This window comes from Cyprinodon variegatus, unplaced genomic scaffold, assembly GCF_000732505.1.
Source record: "Cyprinodon variegatus isolate N-32 unplaced genomic scaffold, C_variegatus-1.0 Scaffold622, whole genome shotgun sequence".
Lineage (NCBI taxonomy): Eukaryota > Metazoa > Chordata > Actinopteri > Cyprinodontiformes > Cyprinodontidae > Cyprinodon > Cyprinodon variegatus.
In genome coordinates, this window is record NW_015151075.1 from 179,904 (window position 1) to 206,011 (window position 26,108).

Genomic DNA, 26,108 nt, shown 5'->3' on the forward strand with positions numbered 1-26,108 from the left:
TCTTTGGCATTTGGCCCTTTTGGGGGGTCGTTCTCCGGATGCTCTTGTCTTCCCTTCTCTGGTGGGTGTAGCCATTCATATGACTGCCGCCTTTCTGTCCCAGTTATCTGGGGTGCCTCTGGATATCTTGGGCCTGGATCACCTCTTCATCGGTCTTGGGCCCTGTAGGGCATGTCTGGGGATGCCCACACCTGCAATTAAGCATATTTTCCTACTGAAGAAACTTTTAAAATCCTTTATTCACGAGCATGCCCTTGCATACAAACCACAGGAGTTTGGTTCCAGATTCCCACGGATACACACAAATACTAAACACTAAACTACAGCTACATATATATATATATATATACCACCCAGAATAATATTGTGTAATCTAGTTTTGCCTTTCACACACGTTTATATCAATGGGATACCCATACCCACTGCTCTTTAAGCTTTTTTTTTCATATTTACTTTGGTTGTCTGTTGTCTTCTCTTAGCTGTTGTTATGTTCGCTGTTGGGCTGCTCAGTGAAACGGTGGGTAGCATTGCTGCCTTGCAGCAATAAGGTTTGGGGTTCAATTCCTGGCTCGGGGTCTTTCTGCATGGAGTTTACATGTTCTCCCTGAGTATGCGTGGGTTCTCTCTTGGTATTCCGGCTTCCTCCCACAGTCCAAAAACATGATTGTTAGGTTAATTTGCTTCTCTAAATTCTCGTGTGTGAGTGAATGGTTGTTTTTCCTGCACCCTTTGCGACCCCGCTAGGGATAAGCGTGACAGAAGATGGATGAATGTTTTCTGTTCTTCTCACATCACATAATGTAAAAACATATTGCTAGGAGTTGTCTTTTTTTGCATTTTTGTTTTATTTTCTCTCTTTTCATGGACAAAATAGGCAATAAGAATTAAGTGGAGGAAGAGACAGGAGTCTCTGTCTCTTTCTCCGCTTAATTCTTATTGCCTATTTTTTCTCACCTCCCTTTCCGTCTATTGTCCGTTGTATACGATTTTACCCCTAAATAATCAAGTGAGAATGCATTATTTCATTCTCTCCTATTGTTTTCCTGTTTCTCTTTTTCCATCTCTAACTAGGCCCGCATACTTCATCCGATTTCAACATTTTGGTATCAAAACGTTCAGCTTCTTCTGGAAGGTTATGCTATACATTTTGGTAATTTCAGCTATAATAATTTTTGAAATATTGAGCTTTGTAATACTTTTTTTTGACCCATAGAAATGAATGGGATTCTGCCAAAATTCCACTAAAACTTCAGATATTTTGCCCTTTAACTACTTCTGCATGCTTTCAACTAGAAATGCCATTCAAATTTTAAAACGATTCTACACCCTTCGGCTATTAATGTTTAACTCAGCTTTTTGCTATTTTGTTAGTTTTGCTTCAGTGAATCTCCAAACTTTTTAAGTTTTTTAAAAGATTTTTGGTTTTATATGGAAGTGAATGACAGAATCTTTGTGCTCCTAGAGAGGGCCACTCTAGCGCTTTCAAACATTTTACTTTTGCAAACAACTTCTGCTTACTCGCTAAATGTTCTAAGTACCCATACACAGGGTTCCTACAGCATAAGGCAAGTTAAATTCAAGACTTTTTAAGACTTTTTAATGCCACTTGAAATAAAGATTTAAGACCAAATTCACAAGAAACACAAGAAAAACCTGCTTGTGACAACTTTACCCAAAGGTTTATTTTAACATAAACCACTCACTAATGTTTCAAATTTTGAAAAGCTTCCCATACAGGAAGAAAGCTAAAAACACACAAATTACAGATATATTTTAACAATTATTTAACTGAATTCACAAACTTTGTTTTAGCAGGGAACAAAACAAATCAGTTTTAAAGCCACAACATAACCAGTGCTAAGTCTTTTTTGCTGCTATTTTTCTTTGTATCGTTTTCTTAGTATGTTTGATTTGGTGATAAGTGGAAGCCTTGCAGAGACAAGGGTGGAACAAAACTGAGAAATACCGGCTGTTTCTCGGTAACTCGATTAAGACGCTTTGTGTTTCGCGCTTCGCATGTGCGACTCCACTGCCTTAATTCCCATCGTTCTGAGCTTGAATCGCTTCTTGCACAAAATCCACCGTGCCTCATGTATTTTCCATGGTTTTAGCCATGGAGAAAACACTTGGCTGGAGCCAATATTCTTTACATTTACACTATTTTCCAGACAAAAAGTTAATGGTGCATCTCTCAAATGTCCCGGCCGCAACAACGCTTTTATTGGTTCCGCTATAGGGACGGAACCAATAATGGAGATCCATCATTTTTTTTTAAAGAAAAAAAAAATGTCAATGTTAACGTTTTATTTAGATTACAAAAATAAATCGTAATAAAAATAATCCTATTTATGATGTTTTAAAAATTAAGACCTACGAAAGACTGATTTAAGACATTTTAATACCAGTTAAGGCCTTACCGTAGTTTTATTTTGAAGAATTCAATGCCTTTTAAGACTTTTTAAGGACCCGCAGGAACCCTGCATACAAATTATACATCAAAACACAGGTATTTTTTTACAGGTGCGTGGCTTCAGGTATTTAGAGATTCACTTCCATACAGAAAGCCCATATTCTTTTCTTTAGCTACCACAGTATACATGTCAGATTGAATGATACAACTTATACTTCAGCGATAGTATCATTACTTTATTGTATGTCTTGTGCCATCTCCTTTGGGTGTGCTGTTCTTTTTACATCTCATCAGGTGATGAAGCAGACTGAAGATGTTTTATCATTATCTCCCTTTTATATCCTCTTTCTTTCATCTTTTTTCTGTTTTTCTTGTGCTGTCCTACTTACATTGCAGTGTCCATATAATCTGTAATAGTCCCTGCATAATTATAATAAAGCTATTTATATGCATAAATCAAACAGAACACTATGGTGATAGCCGTACTGCTCCACTTGTGAAAGTAAAATCTGCTGGGCTCTTTTTGGCATCAAGACAATTATTTTTCTTGCCACATGGTCAGACAAGACATGGTAAAAAAAAAAAATAAAAAAAAATGGTAACACTCATTGGTGTGGGATTTACAGTTTTCCTACAGTTTGGACTAGACCACCAAGAAGTCCAAACTCCCTTAACAGAAATTCAAAGGGAGAGTTTTCAAAAATCACAGAAGAAAATCCAAAACGACACATATTTTCGTATTGCCGCCTCTTCTCAACCCTTTGATGTACAAATATGAAACTTGGTATGAAACATCTTCAAACCCTTCTAGCACTCACGTTGAAGGAATTTTTTAAAAATCATTTACGGTTTAGCCTTCTTAGCAGAAATGTTTGGGCACATGAAAGTGTTGATTCTGTGAAAAAGCCTCAGCCTCATATTAAAGAAATGTTGCCATGCAGTTGGATTGTATCTATTTAAGTATTATTCTTACAGTTTTCTGTCCTTTCCTCTCAGAGTATACACACCCATTAGCTCATAGAGTGCAGTGGCATGTGTTGCATTTCTAAAATTAAGAGTTTGTTGTTTTTTTTATCTATAATCAGCCATGCTTCTGCCATTTGCTTCTTTCTGATTCCTCTATTTTCAGGAAGGCTTTTACTATTGCTCATTCCTAATACTTTACCAAAGTTTTGTTTCCAAGTTTAGCTTATTTCTCAAGTAATTCTCTGTTCATATTTTACATTACTTCAACTTTTCTACACTCTAATCAAGCTTCTTATGTAGCACTAAGCTGCTCATTCAATACATTATTCAACATTTTAGTCAATAACCTTATCCTAAACTTTTAGACTTAGACTTCTTTATTTGTCATTTTGTATGCACAGGGTGCATACAGAACGAAATTGCGTAACATACAGCTTATGAACGTTGCATTGATATTTCAAATGGCACAAGTTATAGAAAAATTTTATTTCTTCAACCAGATGAGATTCATGTTTGTCTTGCTAATTTATTTTCTGATTCTGTTAATTTAATACATTTCCGCCTATATTTTCAACATTAGCTTAATTCTGCTCTTTTCTGGACAGGCATTAAGCTTTTCTGTTTGTTGCCAATTCATAACATGCCCGACATGTTTCTGCTGTTGGCTTCACCTTGCTTCTGCTATTTTCCAACAAAGAAATTAAGCATTTATCTTTTCTTCTATTTCATATAATTTCAACCGGACACAAAAAACAAAAAAAGAAACACAGAATCAATATTTACTACCAAAACTCTAAGATTCTTTATCTTGGTGTTGGTAACAACTGAACATGTCAAATCTGTTCACTTTATTCTTTGGCAGAAAAAGCAGAGAACGATCACTAAAATAAAAGGGCGTTACAGTCACAAACACAAGGCACAGCAGCTACAGGTACAATTATTGTGTTCTGGTTGTTTCCTTTTAGTCCCACAACATATTTTTACAGATAAAGACCAAAGACCTATGTGTTCTATGAACAGATGTGTTATCACCAAAACAGAACAGGCTTGATGTAAAGACCTGTAACAAAAGTCTGCTGTGTTGACAGAGATGGGAATCAGAATTAGTCTTGTTTTCTAAATCATTCTCGATATAACATGTGTACTTTAGTTCAGTGTGTGTACACAAAATCTGGTTTACCTCTTTTGCAGTATCTTTAAGAAAAAAAGTTCCATATTCTGCAAATAGAGAGTGGTAAACTCCATCTTCTCCAGCATTTCCAGGGCAGTTGAAGCACAGAATAGTGCAGACACAGAGTTCACTGATGTCCTTCAGATATAGTATATCCCTTTTGTTATTTCAAAAACGAATACATCTTTACAGGTATATGATTCATCAAATGGTACAGTGTCACACATATCTGTGTTATATGTAGTATTATAATAAAGCTGGGTTAGTCCCAAAACTGTGTTTGCATTTCAGCTTGTTTTACCACATATTGTACAAATGTACATACTGTCTCCAGACTGCAGAAGGCTCCCCACTTGTTTGGATTTAGTCTGTTTTGATACAGAAATGAAAAAGAAAACTGTTCATGTTTAGGCAAAGGAATAATAGCAAAGGTCAATTTTCTTCTGGTTCTTCCATCTGTTAAAGGGTCCTTAGCAAGTTTCCCGGTAATATTTAATATCTGCAGATGCAATGGAGGAACAACAACAGAATGCTGAAGGCACCCTGAAGCATTTGGCTGGGAGTTGGGGCCAAGTTTGGGAGACTGTTGGAGGGAAGAGTGCCATGGCCAACCAGGAGTTTGTTTCCCAGAGCCTGAAATGGAGAAAAAAGTATTTACACTGCTGTGCTAAAGACCAAGTTCACATGTTCTACTAGTTGATAATGTCAAATTTGAAGAGTGTGTTTTGAAATAAAAAAATATAACCTTTAAATTCTGTACTTTTTTACTACTTAAAAACAGAGATGGGAAGTAACGAAGTACAAATACTTCGTTACTGTACTCAAGTAGATTTTTCTGATATTTTTACTTTACTTTACTACTTATTTTTATGGCGACTTTTTACTTCTACTCCTTACATTTCTACACAAATATCTGTACTTTCTACTCCTTACATTTTAAAAAATTGTCTTGTTACTTTAGTTTTGAATCATTTCAGTGGAGTTACCGTTATTATTTTTCACGTCATCAATACCAAATTCAATCTAATTGGATGGGAATCTACGTTGCATTTCACGCACCACTACAAGATGAATCAACAGATTCGGCGGTATTCATTGGCGGCAAATCATTGCAGCTTGGCGGCGGTGGCGTTAGCATAGTAGCATGGACGACGAGATGATTGAAAATGAACACAATGGAGATCTAGTCCTATTGGCAGACATCCATTTAAAATGTAGGCAACGGCATGAAAAAAGTGGTTTCTACTTTTACTTTTAAGTAAATTTACAAGCCTGTACTTTGTTACTTTTACTTGAGTAAAGAAGTTTAATCAGTACTTCCACTTTTACCAGAGTATTTTTTAACACAAGTATCTGTACTTTTACTCAAGTACGGAAAGTGAGTACTTTTGCCATCTCTGCTTAAAAATAATAATGATCATGTGATCGAATGGCAGCCTTTAGTGGGGAAAAAGTATTCAACTATTCACCGTAGTTAAATAAACAGAGATCGATGGATTTCACTCAGTGAACATTTATTCATATCTTTGCAATGAGAGAACAGTTCTGCCTGAGCAGCGTCCGTTCCCCCTTACTTTCAACAATGAAGTCAAAACAAATGTTATGGGAAGAAGCTATGTCTGGTCTACAAATACCCCTCACCAGAGAATGGTATGGCCTTGAAGGGGAAACAGACTGAGTGAAAACTTTTATAGTGAGTAAATAGGATAAATTAATATATAATAGAAGAGAAATCTAAATTTTCTCACAACAAGGCCATAATCAGCTAACTTGATCAGCTCTGACCATTGACAGGCCATCACAATCTTAAAGGTTAGGACCCATATTTACAAAGATTCTCAGGACAGAAGCGAGCAAGGGAGTGGCCTGTAAGGAGTTGTTGTTCAAATTTTAAGGCCAAGTCAACAGGTTTCTCAAAATCCTCTACTTCAGCCTCAATAATTGTATGTTATGTTGTATGGATGTTATATGTGTTCAGTTCTTACCTTCCTTATTAACAAGAAAAATTGAGGTATTTACCTATTTTTCTAACAAAATGGGATGATCAAAAAATGTCAAATGCTGCACTAAGGTCTAAAATATTATATGCATTATGCTTCTTCCACAGTCTTCTTTAAACGGATGTCATTTAACACATTAAAACTGTAGTCTATATACTGTGGTGAGCACAGAAGCCCAACTAAAAGGCATCAAAGCTGCTGGTCATTGTTAGGAGGATGTTAAGCTGCTGAAACAAAGATTTTTTCAGTAATTTTACTGATGAAGGGGAGGTTTGAGATGGGCCTGTAGCAGACATCCCAAGTTCCAAAAACTGATTTCCGGGAGATTATCAGAGATTAGTTCTGTAAGCACTCCAGTGGAAGTTGCTGCTGCCATAATGGATCTTGAGATCTTTTGCTGAGCCGTGATGCGCATGAACCATTGACTTTGCATGTAAACTAGCCGCTTTTGCTGCCATAGGTGTGAACGTAGCATAATTTCTGCATCTTTGGAGCTTTTTTGGTGAGTTTTAAAGGAAACATACATACCTGTGTAGGTATTACTTTTTCCAGAATGTTCCTTATAGTTTCAATGGAATGTGGCTGAGAAGTGCTGCTTTGATCGTTTTCTCTGTTGTTGCTTGTTGTACTGAGCAGTGTTTGCTGCTCCAATTCTTTCCCAAACATCTTCAGAGAATTTTCTGAAACAAACATTTTATAAAATGTTATTAGAGTTGGACAGTTCACAGTCTTACTAATTTTTTTTTTTGTTTTAAACTCTGTTATATAAATCACCTCCAATTTTTCATACATTTAGTTTCAAACCTTCAGTTTGACAAAACTATTTTTAAAAGGGGAGATTATGTACAAAAACAGTCAATGCTCAGTTTTCCTTGAAACAAGCACATTAACTCAACCAGCATTTTAAGAGAAAAAATATTACCTCCTATAAGTCAACAAGAAGCACATTAATTATTTAAACCTTAGTTAATGAGGGGCAAAACAGGCAAAGGGTCAGGATGGAAAATAGAGGAGATGAAGCACAACAGAAAATGGAAAGAAGTACATTATCATTTCAATAATAAGTCTGTTCATGAAACTAACATAAAGCAATCTCCTAAAGTTACTTTAAAATTACATTGTTTGCACCATGATTGGTGTACGTAACTTTTCGTTATCTAGCTCATGACCTACTACACCTAAACAACATATAAAATCTGTGATTTACAATTATAATCCTCTACGATTGAACTACCTCATTTTATTAAACATTTTGAGCACTCACGCATTTCCACAGTCCAAGATATTAATTCTTAGGTTGTCCACACTGTGTTAAGGTCATTCTGTATCTAATTTACAGAGTATATCTATATAAGCTTGGTTTTGTTACAGTGGCACTGTGTATGTTTGACCCAATAATTACCTTCATTTTAGTTAAAATAACTTTCAGACCAGAAACAGAGTGTAGGCTTCCCTTCTCAAACACATGCCTATTTCATCTGGAAAGGTTTAGTCTGTCACTTAGTCATGTGATCCAGAGCGCCACCCTAGCACAAGAGCTAACCCTGAGAGAGAGATGAGACAGATTGTTTGTTTTTGATGTAGGATTTAATATAGAGAGGTGAATATGGCCTTATCTTTACAAGTAACTCTGTGACTTTTCAATCCACAGATCAAAAGTGGTCTGCTACCAGATTCCAATTATTTGCAACAGTTTAGGTAATGCCAGTTGCTTTTAGAGGGGATAAACATGGAAATTACAACTGTAGCTTGCTTCAAATCCATGTTTGATCTTTTTATTACAAATAAAGGGGTTCTAGATTCATTCGTCCAGAATCTAGAAAGTCCAAAATGTCCAGTGTTGAACGATTATGAATTTACCTAGATAATATTCGTATAGAATGCACATAAAATACACAAAGAGATTGATAACTATTTTAGAAAAATATAAAATACATTACAGAAATGTGGAGGTAAAATCAGAGATTTTATATCCCCCCATCAGTTACAATGATTGTGATTCTTTTTATTAAATAGTAAAATATATAAATTTTGTGTTTAACTTTCTCTTGTTTTGAAGAAAGTGATGTAGCATTTTGGGTTGTTTCACCACTAACTTTCAGTACACAGAAACTGTATGTTGTTAACTGCTTTATAAAAACTATGCATTTCTTTGTCAATTAAAGATTTTTAAGTGACCAAAATGTAATGATTTAGCAGTTTAGTGTTTTTCTTCATTTGCTTTTATCTCACTCTTTGTGGTTAGTCTATTGACAGTAGTCAGGTAGAAATATTGGGACAAATAGACCTGACAGTTAGTGAACACATAATATTCAGAACATGCATTAATTATAAATGGACTAAGAACAACTGGACAAATCTAATTCCAATATACATATCCATAGCACAGTCTTACAATTTTTTTTCTAAATCTTAAGCATAAATTAATGTAGAGTTTCTCACTGTTACCAAAATGTACCACAACTTGCACCTTGTTCAGATATTCAACCATAAATATTATGCAATAACATAATGCATAACAGAAATGCAAATATTCCAAAAATGATTTACATAACTTGAGCCATTTAAATCCAAGTGTACAAACCAAACAAGGAGGACTCCACTCACAATACACATACTAAATTAAACACAGCAGCAGTAGTAAGATCCCAGATAACAGTCAAATTTCTGACCGGCTCCCTCCAGTTTTTTGGCAATTGGTCCTCAATTTCCTGAGTTAGTTTGCAGCATGAGTCTCTCACACAACTTGTAAGATTGTGCAGCTGCCTTAAAACATGTTGACTTGAAAGAAAATTGGAACTACGACCTAAAAGAAATCTTTTTTTACTTCTTAATTGCTGGAGTCTTGTACCCAAGTATTTTCCAGTTATGCAAAGTCTGGCTTCAGTGCATTTTGCCAGAACAAAGAAGCCACAGTTCTTTTGTGAAAAACTAAAGTGTATTTTTGAATTTGTTTTTGTTTTTTGTGGAACAATTAAAATTTCTCTTTTTTTGGATGACGTTGACAACATACCTAAGTTTTTGTGTAATACAGCAGTGATATGCAGTACCTCTATCATCCGAACTGCATGATGAGACATTGCCCTTTAGTTTATGGTTTAATAATTGCCAAATAATCTGTTGATTTGTCAAAGCAACTGTACATTCCAATTATATTTAGTTTTCTGCACTGTGGGCTGCCACTGAACACTGTGGGATTAAGACCAGGGAACTTGCAGAATGCAAGACCCCCTGCCCTAACCACCAGGCCATCACTCCCACACTTGTATGAGTAATGACTGTATCACTAGGAGCAAATTAAGAAAGGTAGTCAAATTACATCTGTAACATAAAAAATGTTCAACCGTTCAAATTGACATTGCACAGTTAACTCACAGGAGCCCACATGTAGGATGTCTTTGATTACAGGGCACTCACTGGAATCAAGACACATGAACTATGTGAGACTCCCAAAGGCTAACTGAGCTAATGGAATAGTTATAGTTTGGATTGCAACATAAAGGAAAAAAAGCAACCCACAAAGATATATTACAAGACCATATCATATTTGTTCCTTTAAGAATTACATTTAACATTAGATATGCTTTGCCAAATCTGTTTTTCCTTTTTGTCTGTACTACACTTACTCCTTTAATGCATCTTTTCCTTCATTTCTTTTCCTGTTGGTTATGTCAAAAGTTTTTCTTCCTTTGGAGCCTCCTGTCAATCAGAAACCAAGCACGTTTTTCTATAAATTTCTGCAGCCACAAAATACTCTGTGATTATACCATTGGGTCTATTTCTGTTGTTCCTGTTTTAGTTTATCCACATAATTCAATGTAATTAGTAAATACAGTTTTAATTTTTAATTCAAAATCAAATAGTCGCATGCAGCATGTATTTTAGTAAAGTTTTACTATTGTTATTAAACTTTACTATGTGTGTATATCGCTTTTTGATCCTACTCCACTTGCTGGAAACTCTTACATGGAATACAAAAAACACAAGCTTTATCCATTTATGCAAAAGAAGTGTAAATCCTTCTTCTTACACATAAAGCCCTAGATAATAAAGCTCAATTTCATATTAGAGAGCTAAAAACAAACAGGAAGAACAATAATGCATCTAACACAGAGGAGAGCACAGAGACTCAAAAACATTGTAATTCCATAATGTATGTGTCAGGGATTTCTTAGAAACTCAGAAGGATTTTCTCAAAGCAAAACATTGCGTTGAATTTCAAACCCAACAACATGCTCAGACAAAAACTGGTTCATCCTAAAGACAGAACAACCAAACCAAAGCTGAGCAGCCTTGTTTATGCAATCCACAAAAAACAATACACAAAAATAATCCATGTCTGTCAAGTCTTCGGATCCTTAGGAAGACAGTGAAAATGTTCCCCTTTCTCCGTGCAGCCTGGAACACTGCATTTACACCCATGGTTCTGGCTCACTTTCAATAGAGAAACTGCCTGCTTTGTAATTCTTGTAGAAGTAAACCCAACTGTAGGCTAAACAGCGATTTCGGGATGTGACAAAATTACAGGCCAGAACCAAATAAGGCAACAATCCCTGAATTGATGTCCTGGGCTTTATTTGGATTCACCCGTTTTATGGAGGAAGTTTAGAATTGTGAGATTTGCATAGAAAGGAGGTGTCGAAGGGGTTTGAACTTCTCTGTAAGTCCATTTCACACACTGAACTATCGTTATTCATCTATGACAATGTAAACTCGGTTTTGCATCCAATGACCCCTTTAATAAAAAGGATCAAAATCAGAGAAGTCAGAAATGCATTATGTGTACAGCTTCTTGAACTAATCACAGTTTGCTTTGATAGCAGCTGTTGGAAATTTTGCCCATTTTATTGGAAAATACCTCAAGCTCATTTTAATTGGGAAGAAGAAACTTGTGACAGTAATTTCAAGCCTTTTTACATATCCTGGACAAAGTCTAGACTTTGACAAATAAGAGGTAGGTCATATATCTCACTACTTTTCCCGCTACTGAAGAAAGCGTCATTCATTGGGACAAAAGCTGACCTGACCTTTTAATGAAATACATTTTAAAAATCACAAAAATATCTTCATTTTCTAAGAAAAGTAGTATCTATTAAGAAGAACAGCCTCCTCAATTTGCATTTTATAATACAACGTATTAATAATACAATGAGACTGTTATTACTTTCCGCATGTTAGTGTGGTACAACTTTCTTTCTTTAAAACCAAACTTTCCTGAAACCAAAATAATCTGTTTACATCCAACCTTCTTTTCCGAAGAAGAAAACTTCTTTGTAATCCAGAAGGCCATCCTAATCACAGAAGATCTTCTCATCCCCTTGGTCACTCATTTAAGCTGCTGCTATTGGCAGGAGGTTTAAGGACTCCAAGGCCCAGAAAGCCATTTACAAAACTCTGTTTGAAATACTCACCACTACCACTTCAAAATAACAACAGCACTTCTAACAGGTGTTTTTACCAGTAGCTTTTTATGTGTTGTAATTTTTTATGTGAATCTTGAAGTGTGTTTTGTATTTTAGCACAAAAAACAGTAGTCCTGCTACGATGCCGACAGGGAAGCCTCAGGCTTAATGGTTTTGAATTAACAACCCCCCTAGCCTCCTACCATTTGCAAATGGAGCCATGACCTGCTAGATTAGATATTCAACAATACTCCTTACCCCTCTTTCACAAAGACTTATTCATCCATGTGTCCTCTGTTCCATCACAACAGAAGAATTCCTGGTCAGTATGGTAATTATTACTGACACTCTTGCATTGCAGCGTGAGGAACAGCTCCCCTGTCACCCATCAGATTTATGGATCAAGTCTATTTGTGATGAATTAATGAGAAAAAAAATCATCAATTGCTAAAAAAACAGCAGAGCCGTACGAGTAAATTTCAAAATAAGAGGGGATGCAAGGATGGGTCCTGCGCTCATCGAGTGAGGACTTCTCCACAGTGACTTTTTGCAGTGGATGACGGAGGGGACATGTGACGTGGGTATGCAACTAGGGGGAGGGGTATGCTTGCACGCTTTATTCAGAATTCAACTTGTCGAACAAGTTTCAGTCATAATCACAATGTTTTTTTGTTTTTTTCAATAGAACCTTAGGAACGTTAATTCAGCCTGCTTATTAGATGCAGCAAACACTGACTTCCTAAATAAACTGAACAACTTCTTTGGAAGGCTTGGGTGCGGATGCTTTTCCTGGACTTCAGTTCAGCTTTCAACACCATCATCCCACAGCATCTGATGGGCAAACTGGAACAGCTGGGCTTCAATACACCCCTCTGCAATTGGCTGCTAGACTTCCTCACCAACAGACCTCAGTCAGTCCGGATTGGACAGAACACCTCTGATGTCATCCCCCTAAGCACAGGCTTCCCTCAGGGCTGCGTCCTGAGCCCCCTGCTGTTCACCCTGATGACACATGACTGCGTCGCCAGGTTCACCTCCAATTACATCATAAAATTTGCAGACGACACCACGGTGGTGGGCCTCATCAGTGACGACAACGACCAGAACTACAGAGAGGAGGTGGAGCAGCTGGTGGACTGGTGAAAAGATAACAGCCTGATCCTGAACATAGAGAAGATGAAGGAGATAATCTTGGACTTCAGGAAGAACCCGCCTAACAACGTTCCACTGGTCATCAACAGCTCAGCTCTAGAGGTAGTCAACATCACCAAATTCCTGGGGGTTCACACAACAGACACTCTCACCTGGAATGTAAACACCAACTCACTGGTCAAAAGGGCACAGAAGTGCATGTACTTCTTGCGGAGGATGAGGAGAGCCCACCTGCCCCCACCCATCCTCACCACCTTCTACAGAAGCACCATAGAGAGCGTTCTGACCAGCTGTCTCACTGTGTGGGGTGGAGGCTGCAGCGCCTCAGACTGGAAGAAAGTGAGGAGAGTGGTGAGAACAGCAGAAAGGATCATCGGTGCTCCTCTTCCCTCCATTAAAACCATTTCATTCCAGCACTGCGTGTTCCAAGCCCGTAACATCATAAATGACCCCTCACACACCATGGACTGTTCTCCCTGCTGCCCTCTGGTAAGAGACTTCGAAGCATCCAATGCAGGTTTGATTCAATTATTTTTTCTATTTATTTCTTAAGCATTTTATTTATTTACTTTTAAGTATTTTATTGCATTGTATTTATTTATTAGTAAATGTGAAATATAAATTAACCTGTACTAATCTGACTGCCTCTGTAGCAAGTTCTCCGAAGACCTACTGACTGTGTATGCTATTTTATTAATCAATGTATCTACTTTCATAACTGTTGGCTCACATATCAAAAGGGCGCCTTAAAGCATTACTGGTAACTTGACAACCTAACTTTGAAAGAATGCAGTATTAGATTACAAAAATCCAGTGTTTTTTTTTGTCTCAAACAGATGTTCACCATCTTAAAGTCTGAATCTAAGAGTGTTGTGCAGTGCATTTCCAGTCTGTGAGTTAACACAACGGTCTATGAGTAGCTTAGATAAGTTTACATGATCTTTGACTGTTCAGCAAGAAGACCATTCTCTTTGGCACAGTCAATGAGTTTGGCCTGATGCTTCTCTTATCAGCCAAACAAAATTTGGACCAACACCATTTCAGTACTCAGGTATCTTGTAGATATAGGATTTTTTAATTCTTGTTATAGTTCAAGTGCCTGGGTGCTATGTAGTGTGCTATTATAATAACATTAAATCTAAGCTTATTCATCTGGCGTTTTCAGTGTCTTGTACTACACTGAAGGTCTATGTGCCCAGACAGTTGAAGACTGTCAGAATTCTGTGTATAATATACAGTGTGGTTGAAAATGGGTATACCCAGAAAAAGAACCCAAACATAGTCACTGACTACAACGGTATGAGGAACAGTGTGGATGTGATGGAACAGATGGTGCAAGAGTACACCGTGCACTCAGTGGCACAGTGAGGCTAGGTGCTGGGTTTTACAACATGACTGACATGGCTGAGCTGAATTCACATGTGCTTTATCAGGCATGCACTGGGGTGCATGAGGCACTTCCTGGTGGAGCTTGTCAGTGAGCTTGCTCAGTTGCATTTGAGAGCCAAGAATGCAAAAAAAAAGACAAACTCCTCTTGTGACAACATGTCACAACTGGCCAACGAAAAAGGGCAATGTGCTAACTTAACAGTCTGTGCTGACCTCAACAAATACATGTGGTAAATGCAGAAAGGAGGTGGAGTGGCAGTGCCAACTATATTCAGAAATTATAGAAGGAAGAAGTAATGACACACAAGACAATCACACCAACAAGGACATGCCACCACCTTTTGCCATCTTATTGCATTGGGTATTTTTAATTTCCCTTTCTTTTAAGGAGTAGTTCAGGTTTTTGGACATGAAATTGTGTAAAACGTTCAACGTCTGTAGCTGAGATGCAACAGTGTCTCTACCATCACTTAACCTCCTGCTATGAGAAACAGCCGGTGCTCTCGGACGCACGAGAAAAAAGTAGTTCCAGTACTGTATGGAAGCACAGTTAATCAAAGGTATTTCTAAGATATAAACTATGCAAGTGTTTTGTAAGACTATTTCAATAATTTTAAAACTTCCTGTTACTATGTCAGACCTTGATATTAATTCCCGCTGCCGTGTACATGCAGAAGACAGTAAGAACAGAAATAGAAATTAAAAAGCTCATCAACACCCCGAATAGTTAAAAGTTGTTTACAAAAGTAAACTATTTGGCCAATATTAGTGATGGACAACATGTACAAGCCCAATATATTGTATATATTGTTTATATGTAACTACAGTACCACCTTTCAAATTAAAATGTAAGATATAGAAAAAAGAATTGACAAATGATTAAGCGAGAATGCTCTTAAGAGGTTTTTGGGAAGCCAGCAGTTTTGTTCAGTTTTCAAAAAAAAAAAAAAGCACTGAGTCACTGTGTAAATCCATGTCCTTAATGTTGAGGTGAATCCAACAACCAGCAGACTTGTGGTAGATCAGAAAAGCCCACTGGGAAAAGAGAGTGCCAGACCAGAGAACAGAAGGCAGCAGCTGACTACTGTCTGCACTTGAGGTATGGGAGGATGACAGAACAGTCCTTCTAGGATTAAATTAAAATTGATTTTTTCAAATTCACCCAAAAAGCTCTTAAGAGTATTCCCCACTTTGTTCTTTTGCAACATTATTTTTATCTATCTTTGATCTTTGATTTAAAAAGCATGTCTACTTGTTTATAACAGCTGAGATAAGAGGTAGTGTGGAGAGTTCACTTTTGTAAACAACTTTTAAGTATTCGGTGTGGTGATGAGCTGTTTAATTTATTTCTCTTTGCAACAACTGTCTTTCACACCTACGCGTGGAGTAATAGCAGCCAAAACATAGTCCTAATTGAAATCAAGGTCTGACATAGGTTTGAGATGTTTTAAAATGCTTAAATAGTCTAGCCAAACAGATGCATCGTTTTTCTAGCATAAAAACCTTTGATTAACAGCACTCCTGTACAGTTCAGAACTACTTTTTCTCTGTTTTGTTGTTGTTTGTTGTTTCTGTTTCTCATAGCAAGAGTCTCTGTGCTGGTAGGGACACTTTTAGATCTCAACTATAGCCTGTGAACGTTTCTCACAACTTCATGTCAGCAAAACCTGAACTATATCTTTAAAAATTCTGCCCCAAATAAGATACTACCACATTGTAATGGAAACTTCATTAATCTGAATTGAACCAACTCAATCTGTCTGAACCTGAATAGATAAATTACCAAGGAAAAGGAGGCATTAGAAAAGCCATATGGCTGTGCTTTGGGACTAAGTGCATGAATATTGTTTTTGGATTGCTGTCAAATAAAACATTTCTACCACAATCTGAAATAGACCCTATATATGTCCTATTCTATTGTTTTTATTGCTTTCTTTTGCTTTGGTTGCTAATGCTTTATTCAGATTTTTTTTCAAACGTCAGGATCTGACCCAGCATGGATAAAGACATATAGAACTGATTTAAAGCACTTTCTAGAAAAGGCAACAAAGCATGAACAATCTGGGATTCACATGAAAAATAATACAATATAGTGTACTTTTTCTAGGTGTATGTTAATTTGCATAGTTGCTCTTAAATAAGCACATTCTCAGAAAATAAATAGTTTTTAATATATTAAAAATATATAAAGCTGACAAATAGCTTCTCCATCATGAACTGGTGCATAATCCTTTTTTTTTTTTAGGTATTTGGTCATTCAAAAAAAAGATTTTACTTCACAAAGCCTCAGAAGGGCAATATTTATGTACAAAAAGTAAACTTGTACATAAAATTATTTTGTCATAAAGTGTTTTTATAATGTTATAATGTTACATATATTCTTAGAAATATACTGGTTTTATTGGTTTGATTGGTGTTTGATATACGTACTGTATATTTAGAATTTATAGCCCCTAAACTTATAATTTCAATTTATAGCCACTAAACCACATGCGTCTCGAGATGAAGTTGAGCAGTTTGAGAAGTGCCCTCAAGATGCCAGACACATCACCAAGAAAAGGCAAATGGTATTAGTTGCTTTACTTGAAAAACGAGAGTGGACATTTGTAGAAATACTGATCAATATGTCAGTGTTGGCTATGAATCTAGTTCTAGGAGCCAGCCCAGTTACTTTTGGCTGAAAGGGTATGCACATGATACTGTACAGATTTACATTTTCTAAAGGTTTTACCACCTTCTGTCCTTTTCTTTTCATTTTACAGTTTCAAGTCTTTTTTGTGTTAGTCTATTACATTTCCACTGAAAACATGTTGTCATTTGTAGTTGAAAAAGACTGCTGTGGACTCACGGAGACAGCTGTTGTCTGTGAAAAGTCCCAGGAAGTGATCACATTCATCCCTCGCCTCCCCAGACGATGAGCAGGAGCACCATGGAGCCACGTTGGATGTAGAGTTGTCGACATAGTTGGGAGTAATTGTACTTCCTGCAGACGGACAGACAGCACTAGTGGTCGATTAAAATTAAATATTCATTATTGGTTGAATTGTTACACTACATTCATACTGCTTTTTTTTTTTTAAACATTAATGGATATTGTATTTCCTGTTGTTCTTTTATGAGGATATAATGACACAGTATTATTAGAGGTAAGAGAGTCTTTTCACTGATCTACTACTCTGTTTCTATCATTTTACATCTAGGAACTTTTCTCATCAGCATGGTGATTGTGGAATTATAAGTGCTTTCATAAATACAAGACAGGGTTTAAAATGCTTGGAGAGTGTCCATTGAATGTCCTTGAAATGCATTACGTTAAAATCTAGCATGGAAAATAAGCCATTAAAAAAAAAGCCAAATAACCATTATTTTTCTTTAAAAGACTATTAGCAAATACATACACTGCACCTTACATTATATAGAAGGCATGTCTTATTTGTTTTGCACTAAGAGAGGTTTTCAGGTTAAGTTTTTTTTATTGTCTTGCTTAGTAAGGTCTCCCACTCAATCCTATTGTGTTTTGTGCACACTATTTTCCCTTCAACCTGGCTTTCACTGAGTCCTGTCTGTTTGTCCTATGTTTCAAACAGCATATAGAGTATATCCCCATTTTGGCATGCAGCAGCATATTTGGTTTTGTTTGCACATGTTTTCCTTCTCTGACTAACATCTTAGATGTCTGCCCACCTATAAGCCCTGTGTAGGCGCTGAGACACGCTCCATAGTTCTCCTGCTTGCAGCCATTGGCAGATGTTTCTGATGGTTCGCAATCAAACTTAAACTGTGCCAGACGAGACCTGCAAAAGAACATGATGGGTGCAAGTTAGCAGAATAATGACAGAAATTTGTGAAGTTTCAAGCAGAACCTTTAGCTTTTTTTCATTAATTATTTCTGTTCTAACTTTAATTAACATGACATGAAAGATATATAGTTTTACATGCTAAAGAGACTGAAACTACTGAAATGCAGACATAATGTGATGGGGAGAATAATATATTTCATACCCCAGACCTGGGATCATTAGTAAAGCCCTGTGAGTGTAATGGGGCTGAAGAAAAATAATGGCCATGCACAGGAGATAGCAATGAGCAATAACTCTGATCCATCTGCTTCTCAGTCGGCACTAAATATTTAACAGGTTATTTAAACAGTCTCTCACTGGGGTGTTTAATGCAATGGTGGCAAAAAAAGCTTTAAAGTAAAACAGGTGTCCTTTTGGCTGATTTAATTACAGTTTATTCATTTATTGTTTACTAAAACAGCTGTGAACTGCAATTCTATTAACAGTCTTAAAAATATGGAAAATAATAAAATGCATCAACTTTGCTATGTTCTAACCTGCATACATAGTCTGCATGACAATTCTTCATCTGTATAATGCAATTGGGTTTTTCCCCATTTTCATAGGAACAGCTTGGTACAATGGTCTGCCTTCGACGCTCTGCACATGCAGTGTCTGTACAAGGGCAGAAAAGCAGTTCGTGTGTGTAGTCGACAGGTACTCGGTCAAAGAACTTGCGCAGGGCCTTGTTGCATTTAGGCCGGTTGCACAAGCCTGATTTGGAAGTAGGTTTGATGCAAGTGGAGACGTATTCAGTGCGCAGCTTCTGGCACAATTCGTCCACGTTGCAAGCCTTGGCTGCATCCAGGCAGCGATTCACAGTTGTCATGCCAACTTCAGAGTCTGTGGATGAAAGGATGCACAGAGTCAATAAGTCAGATGAAAAGTATTAGCATTCTGTAAAATAATTGCTTATTCAAATAAGTATGACCTGTGGAGGATACTTGTAATATTCATTATTTATGTTGTTGTTTCTTTGACCTTAATATTTTTTCCGAGCATGTTAATTAAAATAGCCAAACCCACAGCCATTCATGAATTCTTGGAAACAAATCTGATCAACTGGTTCTCAGAAATGTACACAAAGTGGGCAATGTGTTAAATTTTGTCACTTAGGATTGGGACCATAAAATAATCATTCAAAATGTTTTATCTACATTGCACAACAGCTATGGGTAGAATAAGAGTATGTAGCATTCTGGTTACGAACATGCACACATCCTAACATAAACTTTAGTGAAGTAACTTTTAATAACTTTTAACACAATTCCTTCCTTTTTGAGCCCATAACTAACATTAATCTAAAATAAAGTTCACCATTCTTACAGATTTTCCTCATCATTTCACAATACTTGCATTTTTAATTACTAAAGCCATAGTTTGCAGAGAAGCTGAAAGGGAACTAACATGTCTTCTACAAAGGTATTAGAAGAAATGCAAAGAAAGTTCAACATTATTTATATAACATGGCATAGTTAAGACATTCATCAATCATCAAGAAAAGTGAAAGATGGCATAGTTATCACAAAACTCTAAATTTAATTTCTCCAAATGTATATCACAAAAGACAGAAGCTAACCACGCTGGTTGACTAGAATGGCAAAAACGGCAAAGAAGCTTTTTTATCCCATTTTATTTGAAATCATCACAATATTTACAACGTCTAACTGGAGGAATGTGGACAAGGGATTGGAAATAATGTATTGTCAATATATTTGCAAACGTTTAAATGGGAGAATTAATCCCAAATTTGATTTAACCAAATATTGTAGCTTTTTTTCCTTATTACACCATTTTTCATTTTTTTATTCTTACTTTTGAAAAGACTCATCACACTTACCTTTTGGTAAGCTTTTCAGCCACTTGGAAAACATCTTACTACTGTGAATAACACCTTGTCAAACAACATATATTAGATAAATAAAAAAGGGCCTCTACCTATATAGCACCCTTTCAAGTCAAATGACATCAAAGCCCTTTATACTCCATTAAGTCATTCATCTATTCAAGCGCACACTGATGGTGGCAAGCTGCACCAGGGTTGACTGGCAGAAGTGAGGCTGCGTTACACAAGTGACACCACACCCTCTGACCACCATTAGTAGGCAATGCAGCTGAAGAGACTTGCCCAAGGACACAACTGACCCATGGGTTCCCCACATGGGAGAAACTGTTCAGATGTAGCGCTGTTCAACTGCAGTGTGGCTTTTAACAGACACCATCCTCCACTGAGAGCTTTTTCATGCTGGAGCATCTCTATAAGGTTGCACTCTGATCACGTTTGCATCAGCCTGCTATAGTAGTGTGCTTATAGGCTTTGAATCAAACAATAAACCAGTAAGGTGTTTATTTTACCAGTTCTATCTGTTCCTGCTATTACACTAATCATCATTAATTGATTGATTGACTTTATGTCACAGAGAAGAAATTTACTCAATACAACAGCTCGAAAAGTCCAAGGAGAAGAAGAAGGTTTAAAAGGAAGAAAAAGGTGCTTGGGATATATACAGTATATATTATATAGGTTTTTTTATTACATCATGAGTGAGTCAAAAAACATTTTTCCAGTTTGATTTAATGGTCATATTCATCACACCTGTCATTCAAGTACATCAATTTAAACATTTTGATATTTGAAAATATTTTTTTATCAAATCAAAGTCCTGGAAATGCGATCCAAAGTCTGCACATGTAATCTTTTTGTAAACTCGACCAGATCTGCTTTGCTTTTCATCAACCGACTTCCTGGCTGAACAATCCTCTTTGCTCTAAGTGGAACTGAAGCAACAAGAAGCTGAAACTGAAAAGCCAGCTATTTTAGAAGAGTGGCCAGCAAGCCGGTGCTTCAGAGATGCCTCACTTGGACTACAATTGCAGTGATCCACTGTGACAGCCCTGAGGAACGACACCTTCAGTGGAACCTCTAGGTAAGACTGAAGGCCTGAACACAACGCTTTTTTCCATGTCACACTGACCGCGAATAGGCTCCAACTAGGCAGGGTGGGCAGATCTGAGAAGACTTTTTTCACTTCTGCAGCTGTGCTATACACAAATTCAAACAATTTTCCACATTTGACTTGGACAGATTATGAAAAGTTTTTTTTTTTTTTTGTTTTTTTAAACACTGGCACACCTATAAAGCAAAGCAAGTCTGTGCAGCATCTCAAACCAGAACAGAGAGAGAATGTTTCTTTGCCTATATTAAAAACATAACGAGATCAATGTCTAAAGAAAAGAAAAACACGGCAATATATGCAGTGGGATGGTTTATATTCTAACTGAGGCAGTGAGAGATGATTCTCAGAGAGAGATCTGGGAGGTTTATCACTTTTTCGTTTTTTTCATAAAGAGGTGAGAAAGATACGCTGCGCTTAATTACTGTACCTGCTCTTTCTGCCCCTCGTTATTTAGGTTTTTTTTGTGAGGCTCAAAGAGGATCACTATTTTGCTATTTTTTTCTCCTCCTAAGGTTATTTTATTGTTTTTTTTTCGAGGAGATTGATCAACTGAGCTTTCTGCCTTTCGTTGTTTTTACGGAGCTCAAAAAGGATCACTGCTTTATCCATATCCTCCTGAACTTCTATCATGGCTAAAATATATTTTTTTATGTTTCATTGATTTTTTTTTTTTTTTTTTTTGCACAAGTCTCCCCCACATCCTGTGTATGCTCTGTGTGACTTTAAAACTGACTCTTTCTCCGTGCGATTAACAGATTTTATTTTGTGTTTTCCCCCAAAGTGGATAAGTTTTACTTTGTAACCGTGTCTCTCTTCTGTCAGACCTCTCAGTCTGACCTACCCAAGTTCCCTTGTGTAAAATTTTGTCAGGTGTGATCATCCCCATTGACTTTCATCCATCCATTTTCCATCACACTTTATCCCAGCTGGGGTCGCGAGGGGTGCTGGTGCCTATCTCTAGCTGTCTGCAGGCGACAGGCAAGGTAGACCCTGAACAGTTTGCCAGACCATCACAGGACCATTGACCTTCAATGAGCAATAAATGCCATGAGGTTATTCGACATGATTTTCTGTCGGAACTGATGCAAAATCGGATTCGGTATGTTCTAGCCTTGAGACAAAGGAGCTGAAATTCAAACCCATGACAGTCAGTTTACAGGACCAACACCGACCTCCACCCTCACTGTTGCCATCTGAACAGATGGAAGATAATTCACATTAAGTAAGAACAGCAATAGTTCTAAGGTTGATCCTTTAGGAAAACCCATTGAAAAACTGATAGCTGTTGATTTACATGACTGAAGTCTGACCATTTGCAAGCTATCAGTGAGATAATAAAGACTTCAAGTGCTACTTGTGTAAAAATACAGCTGCCCATTTTATAAGCCGGATTTTATGACTGGTAAAGGCTTTCTTGGGACCCTGGAATTCTACACAACAACACAACCTCAATCCAAGTGAACTCTGATGCTTTCTGCAAACAAGCACATAGAATTCTTAGTTGAGTTATTGGCTCTAAACTATATATGGTGAAACTTAGACACTGTGGGCAATAAACTTTGAAAGGACTAATTACCTAATAGAATCTTAAAAATCTCATCCAGTCTCATCCATTTATCTTTAGTGTCTTTATTTTTTCCCCACAGATCTACATAAAATTTGGGTCAGATAACTGTACAGGGTATATACAGGAATGAATAACTCTAACTTAATGCTTTAATTTTGATATACTGTATATACAGTGCTTGCTTGTTTATTCTTAATGCACCTTTTCCTCCTTGTTTGCAGCTTCTTTAATTACTATGCCAATATGTGACCAGTTAATTTCTCTGCTGTGAGATCAATAAAGCTCATCTAATCTAATCTTTTAATGCTCTTATAAATAATTTTAATGCCAACAACAGGTACGCTTTAGTTGAAATTGGCCTTTTTCCCCAAATCTCTAGCTTTTTCCGAACATACGGCTTTGCGATCAACCGGAAGAAGTTCCCCACAAATATATCGTGATATGATATGTTTGACGAAATTGTTTTTATAAACTATTTTTTTTTGGGAAAGCATTTAGAATGCCACAATAAACACATTTGGTGAATTTTAATGCCAATTAAGACCTTAATTTAAAAAATAATAATTTAATGACATTTAATGATTTTTAATGACCATCAGAAACCCTGCTGTAGTTGAGCAAGGGTGTTGCTGCCCACCTCCTCACTAAAACTCACTAAAAAAATTAGGGTACATCGCCTCAGTTTATAAATCTCTGGCTTTACCACAAAATGCATCACAAAATTGGAGGTGGTCTTTTGGAAGAGATCATTTTTGCTAGCATGTATTTATCATAGCTATTCTTCAGATTGAGAGAACAGCAGGGTAACAAGACAATCATGTAAAGCTGTAAAAGTACAGGAACATGTATCTGCAAGAAAAGCAGAATGAATATTATAAACAAAAATAAATGCAAACAGCTTCACCAATCCATAGTCTTCATCTCTAACAGAAAGCAATTGTCCAATTTTAACAGTTTAATTTATTTTTCTGTATGGATTTATTGTTTAAAAAGTCCTATTCTAAAAAAGATTTAGATTACGGCATGATATGACTAAATGTTGGTTACTTAAAGAAAATTCCCCATTAGCATGCTGTAACACACAGTGATTATTCTGTTTTATTTAAAACTATGAATGTAAAGGAGATGTATCCAAAAATACCCACAACATAAACAAATAAGTTCGATTGTTTGAAATTAGTCAGATGAATATTTATGTTATGTAGGATTGCCATGAAATAGTTTTATTTGTATTAGGCATGTTTCCAGGGAGGTCAGTGGATTATGTGACTTATTTCAAGAACAAAATGACTTTGAAGGATGAAATGGTATAAACAACAGGGGGAACTGTAATGAGGATGTCAGCAAACCTGCTGTAATCGAAGCCAAGCGGACATAATCATAATCCCTGTGCACCGTCTCATAGGGATAACTCTCCACGAGGTTCAGTCCTGAAAATATAACAGATGGCCTAAATGAAAGATTAGAAGATAAAACCAAAAACGCAGAAAATAAATCAGCATTTTATTTTTGTCACTTATAGACACAAAGGGATGAAATAATACATCTAACTTAGTCTGTTGCTGTGTTTGTGATTTATCAAAACATGCTTTCTACATTAAATACAGACCATGAATGATGGACTGATGAAGACTCCAGTAGATGCTGAGACAGTTTTTTTCCTTCTTCATTCCTCGTTTGCACTGGCAGCCACGTAAGGGACTGGACAGGAGGGCAGACACTGCGTTGGCACATTGGCTTTTGGCACTGGGGCCAAGCTTCATGCTGCCGTCGCCGGCCACACACTGCCGCAGAGTGCGTAGGCGCGGACTACAAGTCTCATCACTGGAGCACGAGTCTCCAGCCACCAAGCAGTCTGTGCCAGCCAGTATAACATCTGACAGGGCTGTAAGGAAGGGAATGAGACCACAGAAGAAAGCACGTAAATTAGGATAATAGACATCCAAAGTAAAACAACAAAATTAAGCATTTTAGCATTTTAAGAGATCAAATATTAACCATTTAATGGAGATGCTAAGCAATTTGTAAATAAGTCAGACGCTTATTCTGAAAATTAGTCTTTGGAGTGAAAAACAAAAAAATCCTATCTCTATGTATCTCTATCTCACATGTGATGCTTAATTCTAAAACAAGTGGAGGAAATTATAAACATGGAATAAGTGGCTATACAATTAGATTTACATAAACTATATTAACTCTGACAAATGTATAAAGCTTCAGTCAACGATATGAAATACTTTATAATTACAGACTCAGAGTCCACAGTTCAACAAATTAGAAACAGAAAAAGAGACAAATATGTCTACTTTCTCAGCTTTAATGAGTGGTAATTGTTTTTCTGCCAGTTTCTAATGCAGCTAGTAACACATCTGTCTGCTCTATATCATTTCTGCTGCTAATCTGAAGGACATCCCCACAGTGGATCACATCAGAGGAGCAAATTAACTGAACATGATCAAAGTCTCTACCTGAAGAACTAATTTGAGCTCTTTTATGTTTACTGATTCTTTCATTTATTTTCTGTGTTTATTGCAGTAGCTTGTATGGTTTGAATACTTTATTAAACAATAATACGGTGGTAGGGATTATATGTTTAATAAAGTAACCCTTTCCTTTTAATTGTGGTAGTCTGTGATGATTTACACACAAGTGACCAGTTGTCTAAAAAGAGAAGAGCCTGCTTCTTTTGAGTAGCAACTTAAAACCGGGAAAAACATTTTCTTGTGGTTAGTGAATAATAAATCTCCTTAAATCATACACCAAGTTATTGACATTTACTGGTGGTTAAGACATCTTGGATTTTAACATTTGGTCCAAAACAACCAGCTACAAACATAAGCAGTTAATAACACCTGGTAATTGAGCAAATTGTCAGTTATAAACATTTAACTTCTTGATTGGAATTACATTTTAATTAACTATAACTTCCAGTTCCTGCGATGAACTGGTGACCTGTCCAGGGTGTACCCCGCCTCTCGCCCGTAGACAGCTGGAGATAGGCACCAGCATCCCTCGCGACCCCAATTGGGATAAGCGTGTAAGAAAATGGATGGATGGAATAATATATTCATAATCTGCTTTTAAACAATGTCAAAAAGATTAAAGAAAGCACATATAGTTAGGGGTTGATATATCAAAATACTGCAAATTGGATGATAATAACAGAAAGAAGCAAAATGATGTAAAGTGGTTTCTATGTCCTGCAGCAGCCTAAGCCTCATGCAGTATAACAATAGAGATAGCTCAGGATAACCT

The 26,108-nt window shown here is 36.7% G+C and overlaps 1 protein-coding gene across 1 annotated transcript in view; it reads right to left on the reverse strand.

Annotated features, from left to right (window-relative positions):
- Nucleotides 1-3,870: 3,870 nt before the first annotated feature.
- Nucleotides 3,871-26,108, reverse strand: part of LOC107096405 (GDNF family receptor alpha-4-like) — a 28,098-nt gene continuing 5,860 nt past the window's right edge. The window contains exons 2-8 of the mRNA XM_015393040.1: nucleotides 24,463-24,738; nucleotides 24,203-24,283; nucleotides 18,827-19,172; nucleotides 18,175-18,284; nucleotides 17,339-17,473; nucleotides 7,076-7,227; nucleotides 3,871-5,180 (exon numbers count right to left, since the gene is read on the reverse strand). Of these exons, the coding sequence (XP_015248526.1) occupies nucleotides 5,040-5,180; nucleotides 7,076-7,227; nucleotides 17,339-17,473; nucleotides 18,175-18,284; nucleotides 18,827-19,172; nucleotides 24,203-24,283; nucleotides 24,463-24,738 (1,241 nt within the window). The 3' untranslated portion in view covers nucleotides 3,871-5,039. The remainder of the gene's footprint in view (nucleotides 5,181-7,075; nucleotides 7,228-17,338; nucleotides 17,474-18,174; nucleotides 18,285-18,826; nucleotides 19,173-24,202; nucleotides 24,284-24,462; nucleotides 24,739-26,108) is intronic.